At 33.7% G+C, this 24,304-nt stretch overlaps 1 protein-coding gene across 1 annotated transcript in view; it reads left to right on the forward strand.

The window, feature by feature from the left end:
* CSMD3 (CUB and Sushi multiple domains 3) overlaps positions 1-24,304 on the forward strand; it is a 764,662-nt gene that overhangs the window by 559,148 nt on the left and 181,210 nt on the right. The window contains exons 28-31 of the mRNA XM_004679632.2: positions 225-416; positions 10,009-10,147; positions 13,190-13,377; positions 18,575-18,769. Of these exons, the coding sequence (XP_004679689.1) occupies positions 225-416; positions 10,009-10,147; positions 13,190-13,377; positions 18,575-18,769 (714 nt within the window). The remainder of the gene's footprint in view (positions 1-224; positions 417-10,008; positions 10,148-13,189; positions 13,378-18,574; positions 18,770-24,304) is intronic.

Raw genomic sequence — 24,304 nt, forward strand, 5'->3', positions numbered from 1 at the left:
TCCCCACTCTGTCTGTGGTGAATCCTATCATTCACCACACACCTCTGGCCTGTATCCCAGTTCTGTAAGAATAAATAAATAAATATTAAAAAAAAACCTTGTATTTTTGTTGGATATTTTTCTAAACACATATAAACATGTCAAAAGTTCTAACATAAGTTCTAGAATTTTTAAACTGATTTTGTTAGCATCAAAACTAAAGGCTTGTTTCTATCTTTTGATAGGTTCTGTTGCCACTGCATGTCGTGACCCAGGAGTTCCGATGAATGGTACTCGAAATGGGGATGGACGAGAACCTGGGGACACTGTTGTTTTTCAGTGTGACCCAGGATATGAGCTTCAAGGAGAGGAAAGAATAACCTGCATTCAGGTAGAAAATCGGTACTTCTGGCAGCCCAGCCCACCGGTCTGTATAGGTATGAATTAAAGCAAAACTAACATTTTATATAAATATAAAAATAGTTAAAAACTAGTGTTGATAATAAGAATGATATTCTTGGGTATATTTTATGTGGTTGTCTGAGATTTCAAGTGTCAATACAACTAAAAAATAATGCATAAAATGGAAACATAAATTACTGTACTTTCTCTGAGGAGAGGCTTGAAATCTCTACCTTCTCTGTATTTCTAAGATCTTAGACAAGTTATGAATCAAAGCTCTTGAAAAATCCTGATCTCATTGTATCTACTCTATACATGTAATCATCTGTTTCTTTTAAATTTTAAAATGGATTCAGAACTATGTTTAAATAGTGTATAGATGTTGCCTTTAGAATGGTTATTTCTTCTAAGACAATGGGAACTTATATTTGAGTCTCAAAGTTTTTCTTTCCATTCATGTGTTCCAAAAGCATATCATTTTTAATTTTGATGATCTAAGGATTAGCTGCAGCTTGACTCACACTTCCACTGTCTGGCTTCTGTCTTCACGCATACTGAATCCCCAAATTAGACTCTAAAGTTAAGATATATATTATTTCTCTACTGGGGTTGAGAAAAAAGTTAGAAGGCTGTATATGAAAACCTGCTATATAATCTTAAATAAAACTCATTATTATTTTAACTTTATGTAGAACTGTTAGGGGGAAAGGATGTCCTAAACAAACTCTACAGATATGGGTTTGGTAGACAACACCCCCACTCCAGACACCTAAACTGTGACTCCCAGCAACACCACCACATCACCAAAGGGAGGGAGGACTTCTAGGACTTGAGGGAAGAATTAAGCATTATGTGTGTGTGTATACATACATGTATATGTGTCTATTTACATGTTCATGTACATATTTGTATATATGTATACATATATATGATACACACATGCACATACATGTATAGCTTCATACACATATGCATATATATGTACATACATGTATGCATACATACATGTTGGACTGAGGGTCCCTCTTTCTTGGCCTTGTGGCTGGCAACTGGTCACTTAGTTCTTAATCAGCTTTCAGTGTGCTATTGGGCTCCAGGTCAGCAGAACTGGAAGGACATATTAGTTAACTTATATCTCTCTTTCTATGAATTGTTCTTTTCCTTTGTAAATAAACTCATATTGACCTTTGGGTGTGTTTGCAGTTGAATCTTAAGCACATGGGTGAGAACTCACAGGCAGGCAGTCCAGTTCACGTCGGTTTGCCCTGTAACAAAACTTTATTTTTGTTTATTTACCTTCATCTTATAAATGCATTTTAACTAATAGGGCATTTATTTATTTATTTGGTTGTTTGTTTTTGGTTACACAGTATTAATAAAGAGTGGTTAGTCTTTATGTGAAAAGTGAACATTTAACTCAAACATTTAATTATTCAGATTTAGCTTACCCCATCTTATAATTTCTTATATAAGATATACAAACTTGAATTCATTAGTTATTCCTATTTTAAGCATTGCGGATTTAGCAGTAAGTTACCTGGTACTTTTAAATGAAATTAAAACTAAAATACCTGAATTTTTATATCATACTTTCTCTATTTTATATGTTTAATTTTAAAGACAGTACTCAAAGCACAACATCTACAAGGTTCAAAGCAGTTGGAGAGTACATAGACAATTCTAGAGTTCTCTAGAAAATGAGGCAGAAGATAAAGTAAAACTTATTAAAGAGACTTAAATAAAGAAAACACTATGTACGTGAAATATCTAGGTTATAATGTAATCAAGAAAGCATTTATCTGAATAAAGCAGTAATGATACTCAGGTCTACAGTCAAGTTGCTACCCCAAAGTGTGTGTCATGAAGACTAGGGCATAGAGGAATTTTAAACGGCTAAGCAGGAACATAGCTTCAATTTTGAAAATTCTGGATTATTTGACCAGTCTTCAGACTGAATGTGGGGCCTGCCGTGACAGTCTGCAGATAATCTCCTGTTTCTCTGCCCGTAATAGAATGCTGAGTCAGGATACTTCAGCAGTTCTTCCAGAATTCTCATCATAGTAATTACAGACAAAATGGAGTCTCTTTGGTTTATAACAGGTCATTAAGCACAAATTAAACACGTACCTTGAGCCATTCAGATTTAGCCATATCTCTCTTAACCATTATTTCTGTTTACCTGTATGTTATTCTTCCTGTACCAATGCAAGATTCTAAATAACCAAGCACCAATTATTTTATAGTCACCATAACTTCATTTAGGACATCACAAGGAAAATACTATTAAAAAACATTTTCCAAAATAAAGGAGACTGAAACAGTGTTTCATTTTCTTGTTTACTATTCAGTTAACCTAAAATCATCCGTGGTAAAGTAGACTGTCACATTCTGAGTAACTGGAATTGTAGTATCTTGTGACAAGAATCTATTAGTAGACAAGAAATGATAGAATGCAACATACTTAAGAACTTCTTGCTTTATTGTCATTGCCAGATCTAGTTAAAGGGTCTTGGCTGTTGGAATTATAAGAAAAGCTATATTGTGTCAAATATTTCGATGTTTAAAATCCTAAAATATTGACAACTTCATACTGAAATTCTAGGAAACACTAAAAATCCCAAACATAAAAGATTAAGAGATTTAAGTTAAGCTTTTATAAAATTCTATTTGCAGACAAGACTTTAGCTAGCAAGTCTAATTCTAAGGAAAAAGTTAACAGTAAATCCTACTTAAATTGAGCAGGTTGTAGAAAGTGTCATGTTGTGTTTTCTTTTCTTTTTTTTTTTATGGATTATAGCACTGTGTATTATTTTTGGGTATGGAAAGATAGCTTGAGGAAAGGATATGCATTAGGGCTTCTCTAAGGAAGAAAAATAACTTAGAAAAAAAAGTCTGAAAAATTGCTAAGGCTGCAGAAAGTTTGACCTCTGAAACTGATAAGAAAGAACTCCATGATTGGAAATACTATGCCAAAGATTAAACCCTGAACTTTTTAGAAACTCCATAAGTCTACATCTCAGACCCTGAAGCATAAAGTATTTTGCTTGCATGTAGAAGTAGCCAGCCTCATAGCAAACAGCAAATAGAAAGACGTCATCTTTAAGAGAGTTAATAGAATTCATTCCAACAAAATTGTCAGTGTGAAGATTACTTTGACATTGCCAGAGGGAAAGTGGCACCACTCAATATGAAAGTAAATAACAAAGGCTTTGGTGTGGGTGGGTTGCTGAGAAAAACAATGAACACAAATAAAACTGAATTGGAAAAAAAAATAAGGCTGTACAATAGTTATCAATCGCTGATGTTCTTTTCATTGACTTCTAAGTGTCAGCAGTTAGGATGACCATTAATTTCAGAATTCCAAACAATTCTCATAATTTAACCCATAAATCTATTTGATGTAATAAGAAACTTATTTAAAACATTTTATATGATTTCCATGTAAAAAACAAAATTATATTTTCCAAATGCTATTTAATTTCCAAATGTTATTGCAAATTTAATATATTTAAAATAAAGAATATTTTACTCAAACTAAGCATTTGAAACAAGCAAATTATGTCTCTGCTTCAGTAGCTTTTATACATTTTCAAAATTCACTATAACATGCTATGAACTATATTGAGAAAATTCATTGGGAGGCTTAACTTAAATTAAAATCAATAGAATAAAAATAATATTAGAGAAACTTATGCTCAACTAATATTATAATAATGAAAAATATCCAGAGAAATAGACAAAAGTGTATATAATGGATTTTCTTCTGTACTTTCTGATAAAGATACATACATACACACACACACACTGCATATATACATTGTGTGCATACACATACATACATACATACACACATACATACACACACATTGTATATATACATATACACATTGTATACATTGGTGAGTGCATGTAAATGAGATTTCTGATAATAAAAAAGACTAATGTTCCCTGTGAAGAATAAGGAAAAATTGAAACAAATTGTTTCACCATATTATGTGTAATCCTATCCCCTTACACCTGAAAATTCCCACAGACGTTTCCTATCATTTATTTATTTCATGCATATATACAACACATCTAAATTTGATGTTCTGAAACATAATTTTTTTCAAATTAATATGATTTTAATAGTTCCAAAGGCAAAATGCTTTTATTTATAATAAATATTTTAACATAACATATATAACACATAACAGACAGCACAGCTATAAATTAGATTATATGTTTATCCCTAGTCTTCTTTCCTATTTTCATAATTAATACCAAGTCACTAACAATTAACAACATTTATGGAAAAGCTGATATGAGCTTAATCCTAGTTATAAATTAACTTAGAAGAGAGTCTTTAATGAAGTTGAACAAAGATCCTTGAATGATACCGTTCTTTCACCTCACTCTGCATTTCTCCCTAACCAGCAGAAATAACTTTATATACACCTAATACATCAATGTATTAATCCTATTATTAATTATGCACTTTTAAAAAGAGACTTTTTTTTTTTCATTTATGCATATAAGAGCTGGTATACAGGCCAAAGGTGTGTGTGTGGGCAGAGGAGGGGGGGAGTGAGAGGATTAACCAGAGACAGAGTGAGGAGCAGAACTGGCAGATGGACAAAATATACTACTGAGGGGAACGGAGGAGGTCTGCTTCACCATGAGGGTCAGCTCCCTACCCAGGGATCTAACTTGTGCTGCAGTGGCTGTTGATAGCTTCATTGTGGTGAGACTTAACCACCTGTACCACCATAGAGGCCCAACTTGTATCTTGGTTAAAAAAAAAAAAAAAAAAAGAGATAAATTATGGTAGTAGGCAGAGGTTACAACAGATAACCAAGTGGTTTGGAGAGAGCCGAAACCCATTCAGGTGATTTCCAGGAAAAGTTCCTGGAAGTAGTCATGAATCATGAAATAAAAATAAATATCATATAAATGTAGAAGGGTAAAAGGCATTTCAAAGTAAATGAATGCCATGGGGAAAAGTATGGAAGTACAAGGAATTATAAATAGTTTGATAGTTTTTGTAAATTATGTATACTGATGGTTGGAATTGGAAAGTTTGTAAGGGGTAAGTCATGAGATCTGTATTGGAGTTGAGTTATTATCTTTTAGTCAATGTAAAACAATTGCAGAATTATGTGCATAGACATTTCTATTGGAAAGATGAGTAGAAGGAAACTATATTGCATTAGAGGCACAGGAAATAAGTAGCCATTGAAATAATTCTGGAGGCAGATAAGAGTCAGATATAGAAACATGATGGTAGGATAGGAAAGAAGAAAGAGGTTAAAATATGTCAGGATCTATGGTCTTAGTAGGTTGTCTTGAATAATTGCCCACAAGCATGCATTGAAGAAAGGGGAAAAATCTTGGGTCTCTGCCTGGAAGTATAAATAAATAGAAGTGCTAATCAAATAACTTTGGAATATAGTAACAGAAATACATGTGAATTGAGGTTTGGCTATGTTGGGTATTCTGTGTTTGATTAACTATAGAATACCAAGTACAGATACTCAGTAAGCACTTGCAGAAGATAATCGTCAGTGGTTGATAAAGTAAAGACACTGGCTATTATCAATAACAGTAATGTAATGGAGTGAACATTAAAGACAACTAGGTAAGAGAATACCAAGATTATAAGATGAAGGGAAAGAAGTGCTTAGCAGTAAAACTCTATCTATATATCTCGATCAATATCTATAGATAGATAGACACATATATATAGCTTGATAGCTTAATAGATATATAGATCGAGAGATAGATATGAAAAGAATATATATATATAAAGACATAATATATATATAAAGAATATATATATATAAAGAATATATATATATAAAGAATATATATATATATATATATATATATATATATATATACAATGTATATATATATATATATAAAGAATATATATATATAAAGAATATATATATATATATATATATATATATATATATATATAAAGACAGGAAAGTCTTCATTATATCAGTCAATAAAAAGTCATTCCAAGCAGAGAAGCAATCAGAGTACAAGGAGGCTGAGGCCCATAGCAGTGACTGGAGAGACAATGACAGGTAAGAGGTGGGAAATGCCAATAAAGACATGCAGAGAGGCAGAGTCTCTAAATAACAAAAAAAGTAATTGTGTCTTTCCAAATGTAATTTTAAATAAAAGTAATTCTAAATCTTAAGTTTTCTCAGTATGAATACTTAAGTGCTGTCTTTGAGATCTAACAGGAGAAACTTTTCTTTTTCCCCACTGGTGGTGGTAGACTTTGCTAATCACATTAGTCTGACTACACACAAATATATCACATAAGTGAAAGAAAAGAAATGAAGCTATACCTCTTTGTGAGATTAAAGTTTAAAATAAAAATCATTAATTTGAAATAAGTCAAGTCTTTTATTCAAAAATAATTACTTCAGAGTGGGAAATTATTGTGATAGGATGAACTATGTGACCATAGGATTTACAAGCCTCTTAAATTTAGGCAAAGATGATTTTTCTATCAAAAAGAGTTCACGAAGCAAGCTCGAAAAAAGTATGCATAGGGAAGTGGGATGAAAGTCTAGTGGTAGTAGGTTAGTGAGGGCTGGTCCAAGGAAGTGTCTTGTTATGGCTCAGAGCTGAGAGTGAGGAAAAATTCAGGGTCTAACAGGAATGAGAGAAATTTAACCACAGTATGGTTACAAGCGTTTTATTCCTATTCATCAGTGAAGACAAGCAGTTCAGCAAATTTTATGAGGTGAAGAATGGAAATTTGTAGGGAAAATAAGAGGTTAGAGTCTTGTGAGTCTAATGTGTCTTATGTGAGTCCTGCTGGAAAGGGTGGTTTCTCTCAGTAAGTTTATTAACCACAAAAATGTGATGGGAATTCATCAACTATAAATAAAATTCAGTAAAGGGTATAGGTCATATGGAACTTCCATTGCTTTGCTTTTAGATTGGCATTGATTTGAACTCATTGTGGACAAAGGGGAAGGAGCCTGAGAGAATAAAGGAAATAATTGAACCAAAGTTCTTGAGAAGAAAGTTTCCATAACTAGTTTAAGGGCATTATCCTTATTACTTAGAGGCACCAATTAGCTTCTTATTGTAGAGAGGAATTTCAGGAGGCACTGATATTTGATGGAGGACTATAGAGAGTTGAAATGGTTTATTTCTAATCATTTGATAAAATATCATAAAAGTGTACAGATGAAAAGAATGCAGTGGTGAATAAATTCTGAACAACTAAATTTTCTCAGCAGAGTAGAAACTGAGGTTTTCAATTGTTACTGAGGCACTGAGGCACTGAGGCAAGGGTAGCAGAGAGGCAAGGAGGAAACTGATAGTGGGCATACCTAACTTAGATGGCAAAAATTGCCAAGATGCAATGTGGACTTTGCATCTCTAGACTCAACAGAAAGAGAAGAGATGCGGAAATCTTGTCAGAACCAAAATTACCCTCCTTCCAAAACCAGTTTTATGCTGTCAAAAGAATTTGGTATGTTTTATAAGTTTTATAAGACCAAAACTCAGATAAAAGAAAAATGCTGATGTTGGTAGCATTTGATCAAGGGGCATCTTGGTACCCTTAAACTTACATTAAAGGCATCTAGTACACACATGCTTAGTGAAGAGGGACTTCAGTAAAATTAGTGTGCACACAGAGAGAAGAGAAACAAGGGTAATAGATTCCCATAAAAATGCCTCAAATTTCTTGTGGGAAAAGGCTTACTCAAATGGGGTCAGTCCAAAGTGGGGCCACTGATGCCCCAAAACTTGCCACAAACCTAAGTCACCTTCTGTCAGGAAACCACAGAAAATGGGTTTTGAAACAGATATCAGAAAGCTGTGGGAGAAGCATTAGGGAGAAGAATGTCCTGAAGAACTCTGCGGACATAGGTTTTGTGGACTCTACTTCGTACTCCAGTTACTGAAACTACAACTCCACCCCTACTCCAGTCACCGAAACTACAACTCCCAGCAATGCCAAAGGGAGGAGGACTGAGAGGACCCAAGGGCAGAGCTAAGCAACCATTTTTGTGACTTTTGTGATATCTATCTATCTATCTATCTATCTATCTATCTATCTATCTATCTATCTATCTATCTATCTATCTGTATGAGGGAGCCATGTGGAGTTCTCTTTCTCTCCCTTGTCCTCATGGCTGGTGGATGGTGGCTGGTCACTTGGCTCTTGATGAGCTTTCATTGTGCTATTGGGGTTCCAAGTCAGTGGAACTGGTACTATGCTCTAGTTAACTTGTATCTCTCTCTTTCCTTGGGTTGTTCCTTTTATTTCCCCTTTTGTAAATAAGCCCATTGTTGGCCTTTTTGTGTGTGTCTGCAGTACAATTAAATCTTAGGCACGCAGGTGAGGACCGACAGATAGGCAGCCCAGTTCATGTTGGGTTGCCCTGTAACAGTTGAAGTAGCATGTCCAATGGATGACAGCAGCTGCCACTGTCAGCCTCCTCATGTGTCTCTCTCAAGTATCTCCAAATATCTCTTCCACGTGCCTCCCTATGTCATCTTCCCAGCAATACCGGGTACAAGTTGAGCCACAGAAGTAAAGTTCTTGCCCCTTTTGCTTTCTCTTTTATTCTTCTGAGCCCACTTACTGTGTTATAAGTTTCACGTGAAGTTTCAGCTTTGCCCCTCATTAAGCTGCCAGCACTTTTATGGAGCTGTCTCTGTTACAGTGTGTTGATTATGAGATCAAGACTACCATCATTCTTCCTGCCCCCACCTTATGTGTGGATATGTGTGTGTGTGTGTGTGGATGTACGTGTTTCTGTCTTTCACTCTACCAGCAGGGCCTTCTACACCTTCATTTCTCTAGTGGTACATAATATGTTTTTTTCTGGTCATAAATTATGTTTAACAACAATCTCCTAAAGAGTGTTTGAATTTTTCTGAGAAAATTTTACTCTCCGTTGAATTATTACAGAAACTTTTGATTGGAACTGAGATAATAATTGTAGGAACTGCCTATTTTTATCATCTAGCAGGAAACTAGAATTTAGGAATATCCTAACATTCATCTTAATAGTGTTTTATAAATAAACTGCTGCAGTTTTATGGATAGTTTTATGGATTTATTCATATTATTTCAAAGACTTGCTCCATAAATATATTTAAAAATGTACCTACAAAGATACAACAATAAACCAATTATCTCATGTACTAATGTAACAGTTATTATCAACAATTTTATTTTACTTTATTGTCATATTTCCCTAGTAACCTTTATAATTATCCTTAATAACAATGGGGGAAACGATCTTTTCCCCACTTCCCACTTCTTAATGTTTTTTTTGTTTGTTTGTTTTACACTTGATCTTATCCAAAATACTGAGAAGTGATTGCTTTGTTAAAATCAGTATATAAAGCATAAATTTTAATAGAAAAGGGGAGACATGTGTATGTCATTTTTCTTCTATTTTAAAGCATGATTGTGTTTAATATTTTAATGATCTTTTTTGGAAAGATGTACTATTAAAGTAGCCGTTACTATAAAAAAAATCACAAAGCATCTTAAAATATTTTAGGGATGTGTTTAAACAAATATTAGTAACTAATAAAAATTATCAATCATTTAAGCAGTTTTTTATTATTATTATTATTTTGTTTAAATTAAAGCTCCTTGTGGAGGCAACTTAACGGGATCTTCAGGCTTTATTCTTTCGCCAAACTTCCCTCATCCATACCCCCATAGCAGGGATTGTGACTGGACTATCACCGTAAACACAGACTATGTTATATCCTTGGCATTTATCAGGTGAGTTTCTATTGATTTTCACTTGTTAAAAATATTTTTGGTCATTTTGCTATAGCATTTGTACTAAGCAAAATTTTATATTTATACAATTTTGAATTTCTAGTGATGTTGTTTGCTTATGTAACTTCAGTACTAATATTTGCAATTAATGGTTTACAAAGCCTGATATAATACAATGCCAATGTAGTTCTGAAAGCCAGGGGGTGAATGTCTTTACCAGATTCAGGCTTAGAGGAATTATGTTAAAGGTCAGAGAGTTTTTTCTCATGAAGTGTGATCTGTTTATAACCTTTCTCTCTTGTTGTACTTACCATTACTGCTTCAAAAATTTAGTTTTCCTAAACTTCATGAACAAAGAGTAAGTATTTCAAGGACTGTATATCCCACCTGTGCACTTAAAAGCCCCTCTGAAGCATGTAAGCCTCCATGCGTAGCACCACCACTGGCTTGGAAAGACTCCTTTCTAGTTGTCTCCCCAAGTGAAGCTGACAAAGAATCTACTGATCATTTCTGTCTGGTTTCTCAGTAGAACCTAGCTTTTGGTACAACTTTTCATGGAAGTGTTTTAAAAGCTGATTTGTAGTTTACAACATTAATTGAAGGTTTCACTTAGAACTGAAATGGTGGAGAATATGGCTTTCTTTGAAAAGGTGGTTGAATTTGAATTCTAGCTCTACCAGCTGCCACTTTGACTGTTTTATAATCTGAATGAGCCTGTATTTCCTCACATGAGATAATGGCTCTTATCAAAAATCATGGTCTGACTTTTACCTTTAAGATTTCAATTAAAGTGCTAGATAGCAGCTACTCAAAGAGTTCCTTATCTTCATTATTCAAGGTTGATATGCCTAGCCCTTAGTAATATAAGTCCTCCTGCCAGTGTGCTAATTTGCCTGGTACTTATGTACACATTTTCTAACATATTCTAGCCAAGCTTTATAAGAAACATTAGAGAAAAGATAATTTGCACTCATGAAAATTTGGGAAAATATAATTATGTTCAGTTTTTTTTCACAATTTATAGTGAAACATTGATAATTGGTAATAACAAAGCAACAATAATGATAATATTAGTTACGTTACAGGACCTAGATTTAAGATAACATACTGAGTCTCCTTTTTATAATTGAAGATTGTTTACAAGTGTCTCTATATAAGCTACAGGGTTGAGTTTACTTACCAGTTTATTCTGCTTACTGAGTAACAGCAGGCTGTATTGCAAGAAGATACAGCTTAAATTTAACTTTAGCCATGTCATTTATTAGGTGACCTTAGTGAGACAGCTGATGTTTCAGGGCCTGGTATACTCACTGGGAACATGAAAATTATCATATGTTCTTTATACCACAGGATTATTTACAAGATCAACTAATATTTATAAAGGTGCCTTGTAAAGTAGAATGTATTATTAGCATCACTGTCCTTCCAACGTTTTTTGGAAAGTATTCTTACAGCTGAGATTTAAAATGCCCTAAAAAATACTTTTTTTTCTTTTTTTATTTTCAAAATGTTACAAATGACTATTACAAAATATTTATTTAAGCTCAAAAGTAGAAGTTAAAAATAAATGTACTGAATCTGTTGTTAAATTGGCATCTGGCATGTTAAAGCTAGCATGCACCATGTATCATGTTTAAAACAGTCTCTAGTATTTATTCCAAAAATAAGACAAGTAAAACAGCTGTATTTTTCATCAAATTTTAATGAGGGAAGCCATGAAGACCAGCAAGATTGTGTTTATCCTATAACAAGGTTAATGATGAAGTACTAATTGGGCCTGGTCCTGTGATTTCTGAGCTGTTAATTGTAGCAACAGTTACCAAAACTCAGGCCTCCTATACACTGAAAAGTTTTAAGATAATTAATTGAATTAGACTTTTTGAAGCTTCTGCATACATTAAAATTAAATCGTGTAATATGATGAGCTCCTAGATGTCTAACATTACAGGGATCTTGTATATGTAAAGATTGGGAACCTCAACATTATTCCAGTCTTTCTTCTCCACTAACAAGAAAACTAAAGTAGTTGGACTCTTCCCCCCTTGTGCATGCACATGCAAAGGAATAGAATTGTGGAAAGTTAACCTCTGTAAATTCAGTAGTTTTGGAAATGATAACTTTCACCTAACAAGTCTCTTGTTTCAGGGCAGTCAAAGATGGTAAAAATAGTTTTTCTTTTGATGGATGTTTAACAGTGACAGGCTTTACTGCTCTTATTTTATAATTTAAACTTGTTGCTTGTTTTTAATGACCCACGTAAGTGCATGATTTTTCCACCACAGTAATAGGTAGGCAATACACAGTAAATAGAAACACCCGCTTTTTAAATAGGTGGGTTCTATAATCAATTATGGCATAACCCTCAAACTTCTAAAAGCTGTTAATACAAGTTTACTGTGAAAAATTGATATTAAAGCATTAATTTGAAAGATTTACAGGATAAAATGCCATTTTTCATAGATTATGTATTTTATCCTACATTAATTTCTAAAAGAAAATAATAGGTTTACTTTCAAGGAAAAAAAAAAAAGGACGCCCTTGCTTTGAATCTGATCAGTAATTTAATTTTAAAACAACAAAAATGCTTATACATTTTAAAGTTCAAAGAACATGTTATAATCAATATACTTTCCATTTACTTGATGCAGTATATCTGGATATATATGATTCTCCAATTTTTATTTACAAAGGTACTTATGTAAGGGTAAGTAGCTAATACAGGAGAAATAAGGCTTGAACTGTGACTCTTAAATCCTGCGCCTTTTTATCAAGTAACCTGCCTGTCACTTCTGTTCCCCACATTACAGGAACTTAGATATGTTTGAATATATCAAATGCATTTCCTCTTTTCCGCTGTTAATTCCATATCATATTTAGGTTGCTTTTGGCCAGGCAAATTTTCACATTTGCATATTTTGACTGGTTGTGTTGTTATATTTAAAGGTATTGACTAGATAAGGTAGATTACATTAATATTATGGTTAATATCTTAGTAATAATTATCCCTCCCTCTCTCTCATTTCTTTTTTTTCTTTTTTTTAGTTTTAGCATAGAACCAAACTATGACTTCCTTTATATATATGATGGACCAGACAGTAATAGCCCTCTGATTGGAAGTTTTCAAGACAGCAAGTTACCAGAGAGAATAGAAAGCAGCTCAAATACCATGCATTTGGCTTTTCGGAGTGATGGATCTGTTAGTTACACTGGATTTCATTTAGAATATAAAGGTAAATGTGCACATTTGATATCAGTATCATGATTTAAATTTTGAGAAATTTATAAAGAATAGTTCTGTGTTGGCCCTCCTTGATGGTTAGTTATACGTGTATTTCTTAATGCAGGATATCTACAATTCATGTCATAAAGCTCTCAATATAGACTTACCTATTAGTGAGCAGGAAATTAACATTTCCCTAATTACTACTGAAGGAAATGTATCAGGAAAACAAATGAGCAGTTAGTATACTCCAGGAGTTGACTGAGACCACAAAATATTTTACAAAAAAAAAAAAAAGCTCATTTTTGTAAGATGAAGTTTCACTAAAATTTTTCATTGACTAATACTATTCTCAAAAGTAAGAAAAAACATATAGTAATAATTGTTTCAGAAAATATCTAAAGGCATTTAAATGTTTCAATATTCAGAACATGGGAAATAAATATAGTAAATATAATTCAAAATGTTCCTGCAAATATTGAAATTGATATGTATTACAATATGTGTAAATGTTTTTTTTCAATGTTTGTGAGAGCAAATTAAATGTAAATACCTAGTCATGAAACTTATTTTAAATGACTTGAAGAAAAAGGAATATGTAATTAATTTCACATTATTGGGTTCTGAAAATATGTACGTTGGATTTTACACTGGTCACTTTATTTTCATTATGACATGTTTTCAAAAACTGAAAATTGCACAGAATAATAAAACAAACTTCAAAGCTTCTGCCACCCACCTTGTTATATTTGTTTTAGATCTCTTTAACTTGTTTTAAGAAATATTACATGACATATAAATTGAAACAGGTTTTCAAATGATATGGAAAAAGGGATTAGTATCACCAGGACTATTAAAAAAGATTGTGCGGAATTCTACAATTTTACATGACATGGGTTAAGGAAGACATTTTTTTAAATATTTATTTTATTATGCACCTAATAACTAGGGTATATTACAGAGGGTGATGAGAGGATTCACCAGAGACAGAGAATATGGTGAGCAGTGGGTTGACTGAGACAGGAGAGGTGTGCTGCATCATGTGGGTCAGCTCCCTGAGACTTAACCCCTTGCCCCACCAGGGAGACCCAGGTTAAATTAGGCTTTTTAAGGGAGGGTTTAGGGCACTATATATAACTTTCAGATAGTCCAGTTTTTTTTTTTTTTGTTTGTTTGTTTTTCATGACAGTACCAAGAATTTAGTGCTTATCTATTCTATATATGTATGCTTATAAAGGCTATAAAGTAAAACCTGTTGTTTATCCACAGAATGATATAATTTATTATAATGGTTCCTTCTTGAGTATATACCTATGTGTATTGGGATTTTGTGCACACTCTAGTTACCCCAAATTAGGTTGACAGTGAGGAAGCTTAGACCTTTTGGTTTAGGTTAAGTAGTCATTGGACTTGTGGACAGTTAAGATTGATCACTATCCCACTCTTTCCAATTGATAGAGATTCCCTATACCACATGCAAGGACCCATATAGCTGACTCTCCAAACAACCATGATGAACACTATAGGTCACTTTCAGATAGCCCAGCTTTTTCATGACAGCACCAAGAATTTGGTGCTTATCTATTTTACATGTGTAAAACCCGTTGTTTATCCACAGAATGGTATTATTTATTATATGGTCCCTTCTTGAGTACATACCTATATGTAGGAATAAAATTTGGGGTAAAATCCCCCTAACAGGGCCCTCCCTAGTGGTGCAGCAGATTAAAGAACAGCACTAAGAAACTAAAGTTAACTTCAGCATGAGTTCAGTTCCCACCAGGGAGGTGACCCACATGGCGTGGCAGACTTCTCCTGACCTGCCTGCTGCTCCCCTCAGCAGTGTACTTCATCAGTTGGCCTGTTTGGCTCCCCACTCTGTCTCTAGTGAAACTTCTCACTGCCCCTGCATCTTTGACCTATACCCCCGTTTTGTATGCATAAATAAATATTTTTTTAAATCCCCCTAACAAAAAATATTTATGATTCTTATTAGTCAAAAATAAAGTGTATATGTCAGTCCTTAAATATTTATTGAACAAACTAGTTATTGCTATGTTTGATGCAAAGTACACTAAAAACTTAATGCTGTAGCTACTATGGTCTTATTAATGAGTCTTCATGAATAAAATGGAAACAAGAACATAATTATCTTTAATTTTTCCAATTGAGTCTTCTTCCAGGTACATTTTTAAATCTGTTTTCAAACACTTACACTAAAATAAGCATTTATGATATTAATAGATGTTTTGTAAGAATGGAAATATACACCATAAGACTTAATCTTTTTTACTTATGCTTACTTCTATATTCCAGTAAACTTCTCCAAATATACACTTTATTAGGAGAATATAAAACAAAACAAGGGAATTTATTACCTACTAACTATTGATAAAGCAAACTATTATTTAAGAAAATAAAAATAATTATTCATTAAAAGATCAGGTTTGTCTGTCTCACAACTTTTTTTCATAAACTAAAAAAAACTTCCCCAACTGTTGCCTGGAACTTTGTACAAAGATCTCTCAGGTGTTTTCTAAATTTCTAGAAGCAATTTCTATGGCATGTATGAAAGTAAAAGGCAGCATTATTCATTGAAAACTCTTCAGCGAGGATTTAAAGTAGAATGTAAATACAAAAGAGATAAGTGAACTCTCTAAAAATGAGACTAGGAATATAAAATTGTTGCAGAAAAGCTATTTTAAAATAGTTCCCTTCCTCAAAAAAAGAAGATGTTTGCATTACAGATTCACTGATATGTCACTGAAACTTTTGGGAAAATTTTGGGGGAAGATATTAATCCTTTTGAGCAGTAATTTTAATCTCTGCCTTTCTTTCAGCAGACTTAAATTGCTGCTAAAAATTGCATTGTGTTTTCATACTTATTTAAGGCACCATGTGGGGTTTTATTTGTAAAATAAACAAATCAGCCCCTGCAACACTAAAGCCATATTTTTAGCAATCAAATTTAGTATTCACCCTACAGCTTCTTTCCTAAAAATGGTGTATGTGAACATTTTATCTGGAAAGAAATAGAGCCTTTGTTTCTAGAAGCAAGTTTTATAGTGACGTCTTCATGTAGGGTACAAGGTCTATGTGTGTGTCTGGGCACTCACACGTGCACCTCCCAGGTACCTGGGAGAAGGTGAAGTTCAAATTATTAAGATTCAGGTGGAAACTCAGGAAATAGACTCCTCTCACACACTACAAGGCACTTTTCCCCGTTCATGACTCTCAATTCCTCCTTACCTAGTCATCGCATCTCTCAATGCTCAGTTTGTACATCTCTTCTTCAGGGGCTTTCTTGAATGCTTCTCTTATGTAACACTAATCATAATCATAGGTATTTATTGATTACAGTTATTTTCTTAAGATATTATAAATGTTATGAGTAGCAAAATATGTTCTGGTTGTCTACTGCTATATTTCTAGAGTAATAGTGGGTTCTTAAGTATTTGTTAGAAAGAATGAAAGAAGGGAGCCATTCTTTCACAGTGGGTTTCTTTAACCCACTGTGGTGGCACAGTGGGTTTCTTTAACCCACTGTGGTGGCACAGTGGGTTTCTTTAACCCACTGTGGTGGCACAGTGGGTTAAAGTGCAGCTATGAAGCTTCCCTAAGCCACTGCAGCATGAGTTTGATTGCCAGGAAGGTGACCCACATGACACAGCAGACCTTTCCTGACAGGCCCACTACTCCCTTCAGTAATGTTATTTCAGTCAGTCTGCCTGTTCTGCTCCCTATTCTGTCTCTGGTGAATCCTCTTACACCCCACACCTCTAGCCTGCACCACAGTTCTTGAATACATAAATAAATATTGAAAAATAGAAAAAGTCAAAATGTAATAATATAGGTGTGGAGAATTCACATTTACAAATTTTAAAGAAAAATGGGGCAACTAGGAATATTTATCTTGTGTTTAAGGACCTAGGGTTTCAAGAAGAGAGAAGGAGGAAAACCTCTTATGACAGAGGGTAACCTGAGGATGACTGAGAGTCAAAGTGATACCTTAATTGAGGAAAACCTGTTCACTGATAAGCCTACACCTAAATGCTGCCACCTCAACCACTTTCTTCTAGGTCATAAAACACTGAAAATTACCGAGGGAAGGATGAAGCTTCTCTTAGTTTTAAGGCTTTTACTGTTTCCCTGTTTTTTTGTTTTTGTTTTTGTTTTTGTTTTCTTTCTTTTTTTTTCTTAAGTGAAACACAGCAAAGCTTTTATTATTATTCTATCATAACAAAAATTAATGTTCAAAGCCTTAATCTATAATTAAATTTAAAAATAATTGCATGTTATTATTGCCCTTCAATAGGGCACTTCTTATGCTGTGCACCAACAAGGTACTCACAGTGCACTGCTTCTTCTCAGTCGTTGTTTTAGATATGTGCTGTCCCTATTTTTAAGCATGAGGGCACTGATGTTGAAAAAATTATGACACTTGTTTTAAGTTTGCTTAAACTAGTAAATGATGGAACTGTGTTTCAAATGTTTATTTGCCCAACTTCAAAACCATGTCTTAGCCAGTAGGTCTCAAATTTTAATCTGCTTCCAAACCACAGATGCTAGGCCCCACCGTCAGATTATCTGATTCAGATGGTCTAGGGTGAACCCCTAGAATTTACATTTCAAGCAAGTTCCTGAGTGATTTTGATGCTGCTGGTTCAGAGAATTGCTGCTTAACTTAAATGATTTCCTAAAGCTCACTAGACCTTTTGACCTTTAGTTCTCCTTATGCAGGTGACACTTAATTGGAAAAAGGTCTAGTCTAACATATTTAGAAAAGTCTATCTGACAATTTTGGAGAGACTGATCCCCGAATGTATTGCAATTCCTGAAATAATCAAACACTAAGATACTGTTGGCTTAAATGCCAGTAATTTAGTGAGTCCTGCTATTTTGTTTTGTTTTTTACATCTCTTCAAAAAATTATTTCAGTCTCTTTTGTTTACTGTCTAGATACACAGAAAATGGTTTACTTGTTATAAATTCATCCATTAAAGTTGCTATGAACATGCTTGACTGACAGACTGCTGGAAAAAGCACTTGTTGGATAGTATAAAGATTTTGTTGCTATTGGTTGGCATTCTCGTAGATAGAATCACTAGAGTAAATATTATAATCATTTAAGAACAAAAAAGTAGGAAATTCCATTTGGAAGAAAATAAAATTAAGGTAATTAACTTCATATCAACACTACTTTACAGCAAAACTCCGAGAGTCCTGCTTTGATCCAGGAAATATAATGAATGGCACCAGACTTGGAATGGATTACAAGTTGGGTTCAACGGTCACATATTACTGTGATGCTGGCTATGTTCTTCAAGGTTATTCAACACTCACCTGTATCATGGGAGATGATGGAAGACCTGGATGGAATCGAGCCCTACCAAGTTGTCATGGTAAGAAACATAGTTTTTACTATTAGAAAGAATCAAGAAATGTTTAAAACTATTTTTGTATGAACATCAATTATTTAACATGTCATCTACAAGTGGAGTATAGGGAATGAAGAGATTTTTATCAAGGATTCTAAAAACTGAATTTATTAATGAAGTGGTATTAGAAAGGTGCTTATTTTCCCGAGTGTCTCTCAAACTGCACAGCAGAAAAGGCCTGCTCCTGAGAGCAGGGGCAGTGCCTGCGCTCCTCATATGTGTGCCTCAGGACATGGAAGAGTGCCTGAAAACACTAGGTGTCCGGGGCTTTGACTGAAAAAAATGATGAACAAACACATTGAAACTGACATTTCAACACAAATAGATAATGGCAGCAACTTAAATATTATTCAGCATTGATGATAAATCTTTATTTGAAATAAAGATATAGAAAAATAAACATTTCTCCTAAAAATTAGGTTCTTTACATGTCACAACCAGGGCCCTCTCTTGTATTTACATGTCACAACCATGGCCCAGTGTATTAAAGCACAGCACTATGAAGATATTACAGCCACTGCATTATGAGTTTGATTCCTGGCTGGTGAGGTGCCCCACATAGCGCAACAGACCTCTCTTGACCTGCCCGCTGATCCCCTCAGCAATGTATTTCAGTCAGTCTTCCCATTTCTCTCACCATTCTGTCTCTGCTTAATCCTCTACCCACCATATCTCTGGCCTGTACTCCAGTTCTTGTATACATAAATAAATAAATCTTAAAAAAAAAAAGTCATAACCAAATAAGAGCTACTCAAGTACTCCAGCAGTACAAGGATGATCCAAAGGACAGAAAGATGGAGAAAAAACTAAAAAGTTAATTTCAGCAATTTAATATCAGCATATTAATGTCAAACTTGCTAGAACTACAGCAACTAGTGTTATAAAAGACCAAGTATATCAGATTCAGTATAACAAAGGATCTGTTGATAATCTTAGCCAGGAGAAAAAAACACTGATCTTAGAGAAAGGTCTTAGGAAAATTATATTCAGAAGTAACAGAATTAATATATATGAGGTTAAGGCAATTACTGAAGAAGCATTTGGAAAAGACATGTTCTTCACTTACAGGTGCAGAATTCACTGAGCAGTAAGCCACACTAAATGAACTGTTCTTTCACAATGGTTTTGTGAAAGATCATCCAATTGACAAAAAGAGAGGAAATAGTATGAATTCCTAGTTTTCAAGATAAGCATATGTTGATAATTGTTCCAAATTTAATACATATTGATGAATAAATAAGTAGATGGTATTTCAAAGAAAGGACTAATTTGCCACTTCTTGAATTGGTGATCCATGGTCATTCCTAAAATCCATTTTTGTGTGTTAAATAGAAGGTCAAAACTTAGAGTGGTTTAGAAATTAATGAAAATTAGATAATATGAGGAACTCTATTTTTTTTTTTTAATTGGCATGTCATGGCCATGGGCATGTTATAAGTAAATAAGATGAATTTACTAGAAAATAAGTTCATGTAAACTAGAATGAATGTTCAAAAATTGCATACTTCTATGTAACCCTATATTTCAGAGAATGGAAATACTGTAAAGATAGTTTTCAGTAAGCAGAGAGAAATAATTATATCACTTAAGTTACCATAGATGCCCCCATTGGTTAAATAATCCTAATGTGTCATACACAGTTGATATAGAGATGATACTACCTGTATCATCAATTCAATTTTTTCCAAACTAAGTGTTGGCCACTAGTGAATCATAAAGTCAGTTCACTGAGTTGTGCCAGGCTTTTTTATAATTGATAAAAATTGAATCAAATCAAATTTAAAAAAAGAGGAAAAAATCAGAATCAAATAACATATTATTTTGTATGACTATTCTTGTTAAATGGAGCAATAAATATAATTAATATAATACAACAAAACTACTCAAGTGTGCATGTGTGTGTGTGTATGTATGTACAGTGATATAAAGAGAAGTTTATACTATGAACTTTTGTGGATAAAAGCTCAACAACTCTGACTTGATGGTTGAAAATGATAGATCCTGGTATCTGATACACAGTTATTTTCCTAGTTCTAATCTAATATCATTTGTGCATGATCTCTGATTTATCTCAGTCATTTAATTAACCTGTTAGACTTTTTGTTTCCATCCCTAAAATGGGGATGATTGAGATTTTATTTTTAATTTCAAGACAATTATAAGAAATAAAGAAAAGGTAGATGAATTCTAAATGATCACTCAGTTAATATCAGAATAGCTACTTTTTTTTAAATTTATGTCTTCATCTATCAGCAGATGATGGTAATAAAAATAGAAATACTTACATTGGATTTAATTATGCCAAAGAGAAAAAAATATGATGGCATAGATGTTTATAGGATAGAGATATACAAATGGGAAATCTGTTTATAGTTAAAAAATATTGTACATTTAGAAATGTACTATGATAGGGCTCTCCCTGGTGATGCAAATGGTTATGATGCAGCACTGCAAGCTAGCCGCAGCAGCTTCAGTGTGAATTTGTTCCCCACCTACCCCGCCCAAAGGTGACCCATATGGCACAGCAGACCTCTCCTGTCTCTCCCGCTGCTCCCCTCAGCAGTGTACTTCATTGATCTGCCTGTTCTGCTCCCCACTCTGTGTCTGGTGAATCCTCTCACCACCCTTGCACCTCTGACCTATACCCCAGTTCTGTATGCATAAAAAAACTTAAAAAAAAAAAAAGAAAGAAAAGAAAAGAAAAGAAAATGACTATAATATAGTGATAACTCTGTTATCACTAAGAAATATTTCTGATTCTGTGGCCAGTATTTTAAATGTCAAAATCAGTGCATAAAGTATTGCAATAAAATTGGAGGATTTTTAAGGGTAAATTCTTTGAAAAATACCTTTAGAGATATACTTTGTATTTTTTAGTAAAGTTAATTAGATATGGGATAACTACAAAAGAAACACAAAGTAATTGAAAAGCTTAAAGCCATGGTAATTGGGACTTTCCACCTCTATTGAACCCCCCTCTACTCTTGTTACTCAACTGAACCTTCTAATAACTTTTTTTTTAATTGCTTGATGGGCCCCTCCATGACACTGCATAACACGTAAAGCCCCGTACCCTGATTTATCTGTTGATTCACTGATATAAAAGAAAAAGAGTTTGTCACATCTCTAGTCCTTGTCTTCAGTGCTCAGAGTGATACTCTTTTTGATTATTCTAGTAATTACCTTTCTTACATGTTAATTTGCTTATGTCTCTATTTCCCATCAATGTTTGAAAATGAGCTGGCAGGGCTCCACTGTTTTTATGCTAAATACTAACTCAAACAGAGTAGGAATTTTGTTTAGAGTCTGAAAATATGAGCATTGAATTTTGACTGGTAGGTAGGCTTTACTTTATTTTACTTTACAACTTTACTAATAGAAAGCTGGCTGTTAGACTGAGATCCCTCAATGCCAATAACCTAAGCTTCTTTTACTTTTAAAAGGAGAAAAGCCACAAACATGGTGATACTATCCACTCTTTGAATGTCACTGTATTTTACTTTTTTGTGTGTGTACCATTGGCATAGTCACATTGCAGAAGACCATAAAGTCATGAGTTATTGGACTACTATTAGTAAATCTTTTTTTTTTTTTAACCCAAACTGAACCATAAGATTTAACCAAAGTTTTTCAATTTTAAAGGATACTTTTATCATGGCTAGGATTAAGTGTACATTTTAAATCTGAAGAAAATGTTTTTTAAGGCTTGGACACTGTGAGATTATATTCGTCAGAAATAGATACAAAGTGATAGCATCCTGTGGTAAGTCCTTCTCAGTGATGAGAAACCCTGCAGTTTATCTCATGAGAATGCCACATACATTAAATGATAGCAGAGCAGCATATGTGTACCTGCAATTTACTTTGTGATTAAAAAAAAAAAGTTTGGAAAATAATTTCTTCCCTTCTTATTTTTCATACTTTGAAAAGTATCTGTTGAAACTCCAAGTCACATGTCATTCTTATCCATAAGCTCACTCAATATTATGTAAAAGTAATAAAACAAAGTGACAGTTTCCATACCTATCCCTATATATTCATTGCTTGATTTATTTCAACCAATGTCATTACATTGGTTATATAAAACCCTTGATTTATTTCAACCAATGTCATTACATTGGTTATATAAAACCCTTTCTAGGGCACCAACCATCTCTTAATTTCTTAACCACTATATATGGTTTCCTCATTCCCTTGTTTCCCCATACTTTCTCTTGTAAATGTAATAATAGAATCTTTAAAGCACATATGTGATTACATCACTTACTCAAAATCCACTTTGCCTAAATCTGAATAACAGCCATGAAGCAAAGCACTACGTAATTGGCCTGTGTACACTCCGACCTTTCACACACACACACACACACACACACACACACACACACTGAATCACACTGGCCGCTAGTTTCCTCAAAGCACTTAACACAGTTTGCCCTCTAGGCTTTTACATTTTCTGCCTGGAATGCCATTTTGGAGACTCCCTTGCTGGCTGGCACTCTCACTTCCTTCAGGCGTTAGATCTCTTGTTCTTAATAGAAAAACAGTCTCTTTTGCCTTCATGCCAGCTCCCAAATGGAATCAGTATATATAAAATAGAAATGAAATATCCTAGGCATATATATATATAATCCATTCCTATTTTTAGGCATTCAAATTAGTAATTAGTTGCCTGGTCCTGTGTTATTAGGGATAAAACATGAGTTAAATATGGTATTTATGAGATACAGACAGATATGATCATTGTTAGAAATGATAACTTTTCTGGGAGCATAACTTGGTACAGCTGACTTTATTATGTAGAAATATCAGGAAAACCTTTATGAAAGTGATATATAATTGAAATTGAACAGTATACCTAAGCAGCAGCCAGGTGAAGCTAAGGCATAAATGGGAGTGTTGTATTACACACTTAGGGTTTACCATCTGTAAACATGTTGAAGCAAGAGTAAATAGGGAATGTTGTAGAATTTCAAGCAGCTGGATAGGGCAAGTGCTTAGGGAGGGGAACTGATGAGACATAATAGCTTATCTGTACTGAGCACAGTTTGAACTCTTGTGCAGATATTATTTTATACCTTGTCACAACTCCATGGATTAGGGACTAGTAATAATCACATTTTCCAAATAAGGAAACCAAGACACAGACAGAAGATTTCGTAACTTGTTCAAAATCACATATGTGCCTGAAGTCCTGCTTTGGAGTCCATGCTCTTAAATCATTGCTTTATATGTGTAGTGTGGTTAATTCTACAAACGACACTGCATTGATTGTTCATATCTCCAGAGCATGGAGATGTCTAGTATATTTTATTTCATTAAATGTTTCTTGTGGAGATGCTGGAACCAAGAATAAACAGTGATATGTTAGGTTCCCCACTCATTTGAATTCTCATATGAATTATTCTTCCAAGCTAAGAATGAGCATTAAGAAATGTTAAATTCTTACAAATAACTGATGAAAGCATTCATATGAAATGCATTGCTACATTTTTTTTTTTT

This window comes from Condylura cristata, unplaced genomic scaffold, assembly GCF_000260355.1.
Source record: "Condylura cristata isolate star-nosed mole 26May11 unplaced genomic scaffold, ConCri1.0 scaffold00009, whole genome shotgun sequence".
In the NCBI taxonomy this organism is placed as follows: domain Eukaryota; kingdom Metazoa; phylum Chordata; class Mammalia; order Eulipotyphla; family Talpidae; genus Condylura; species Condylura cristata.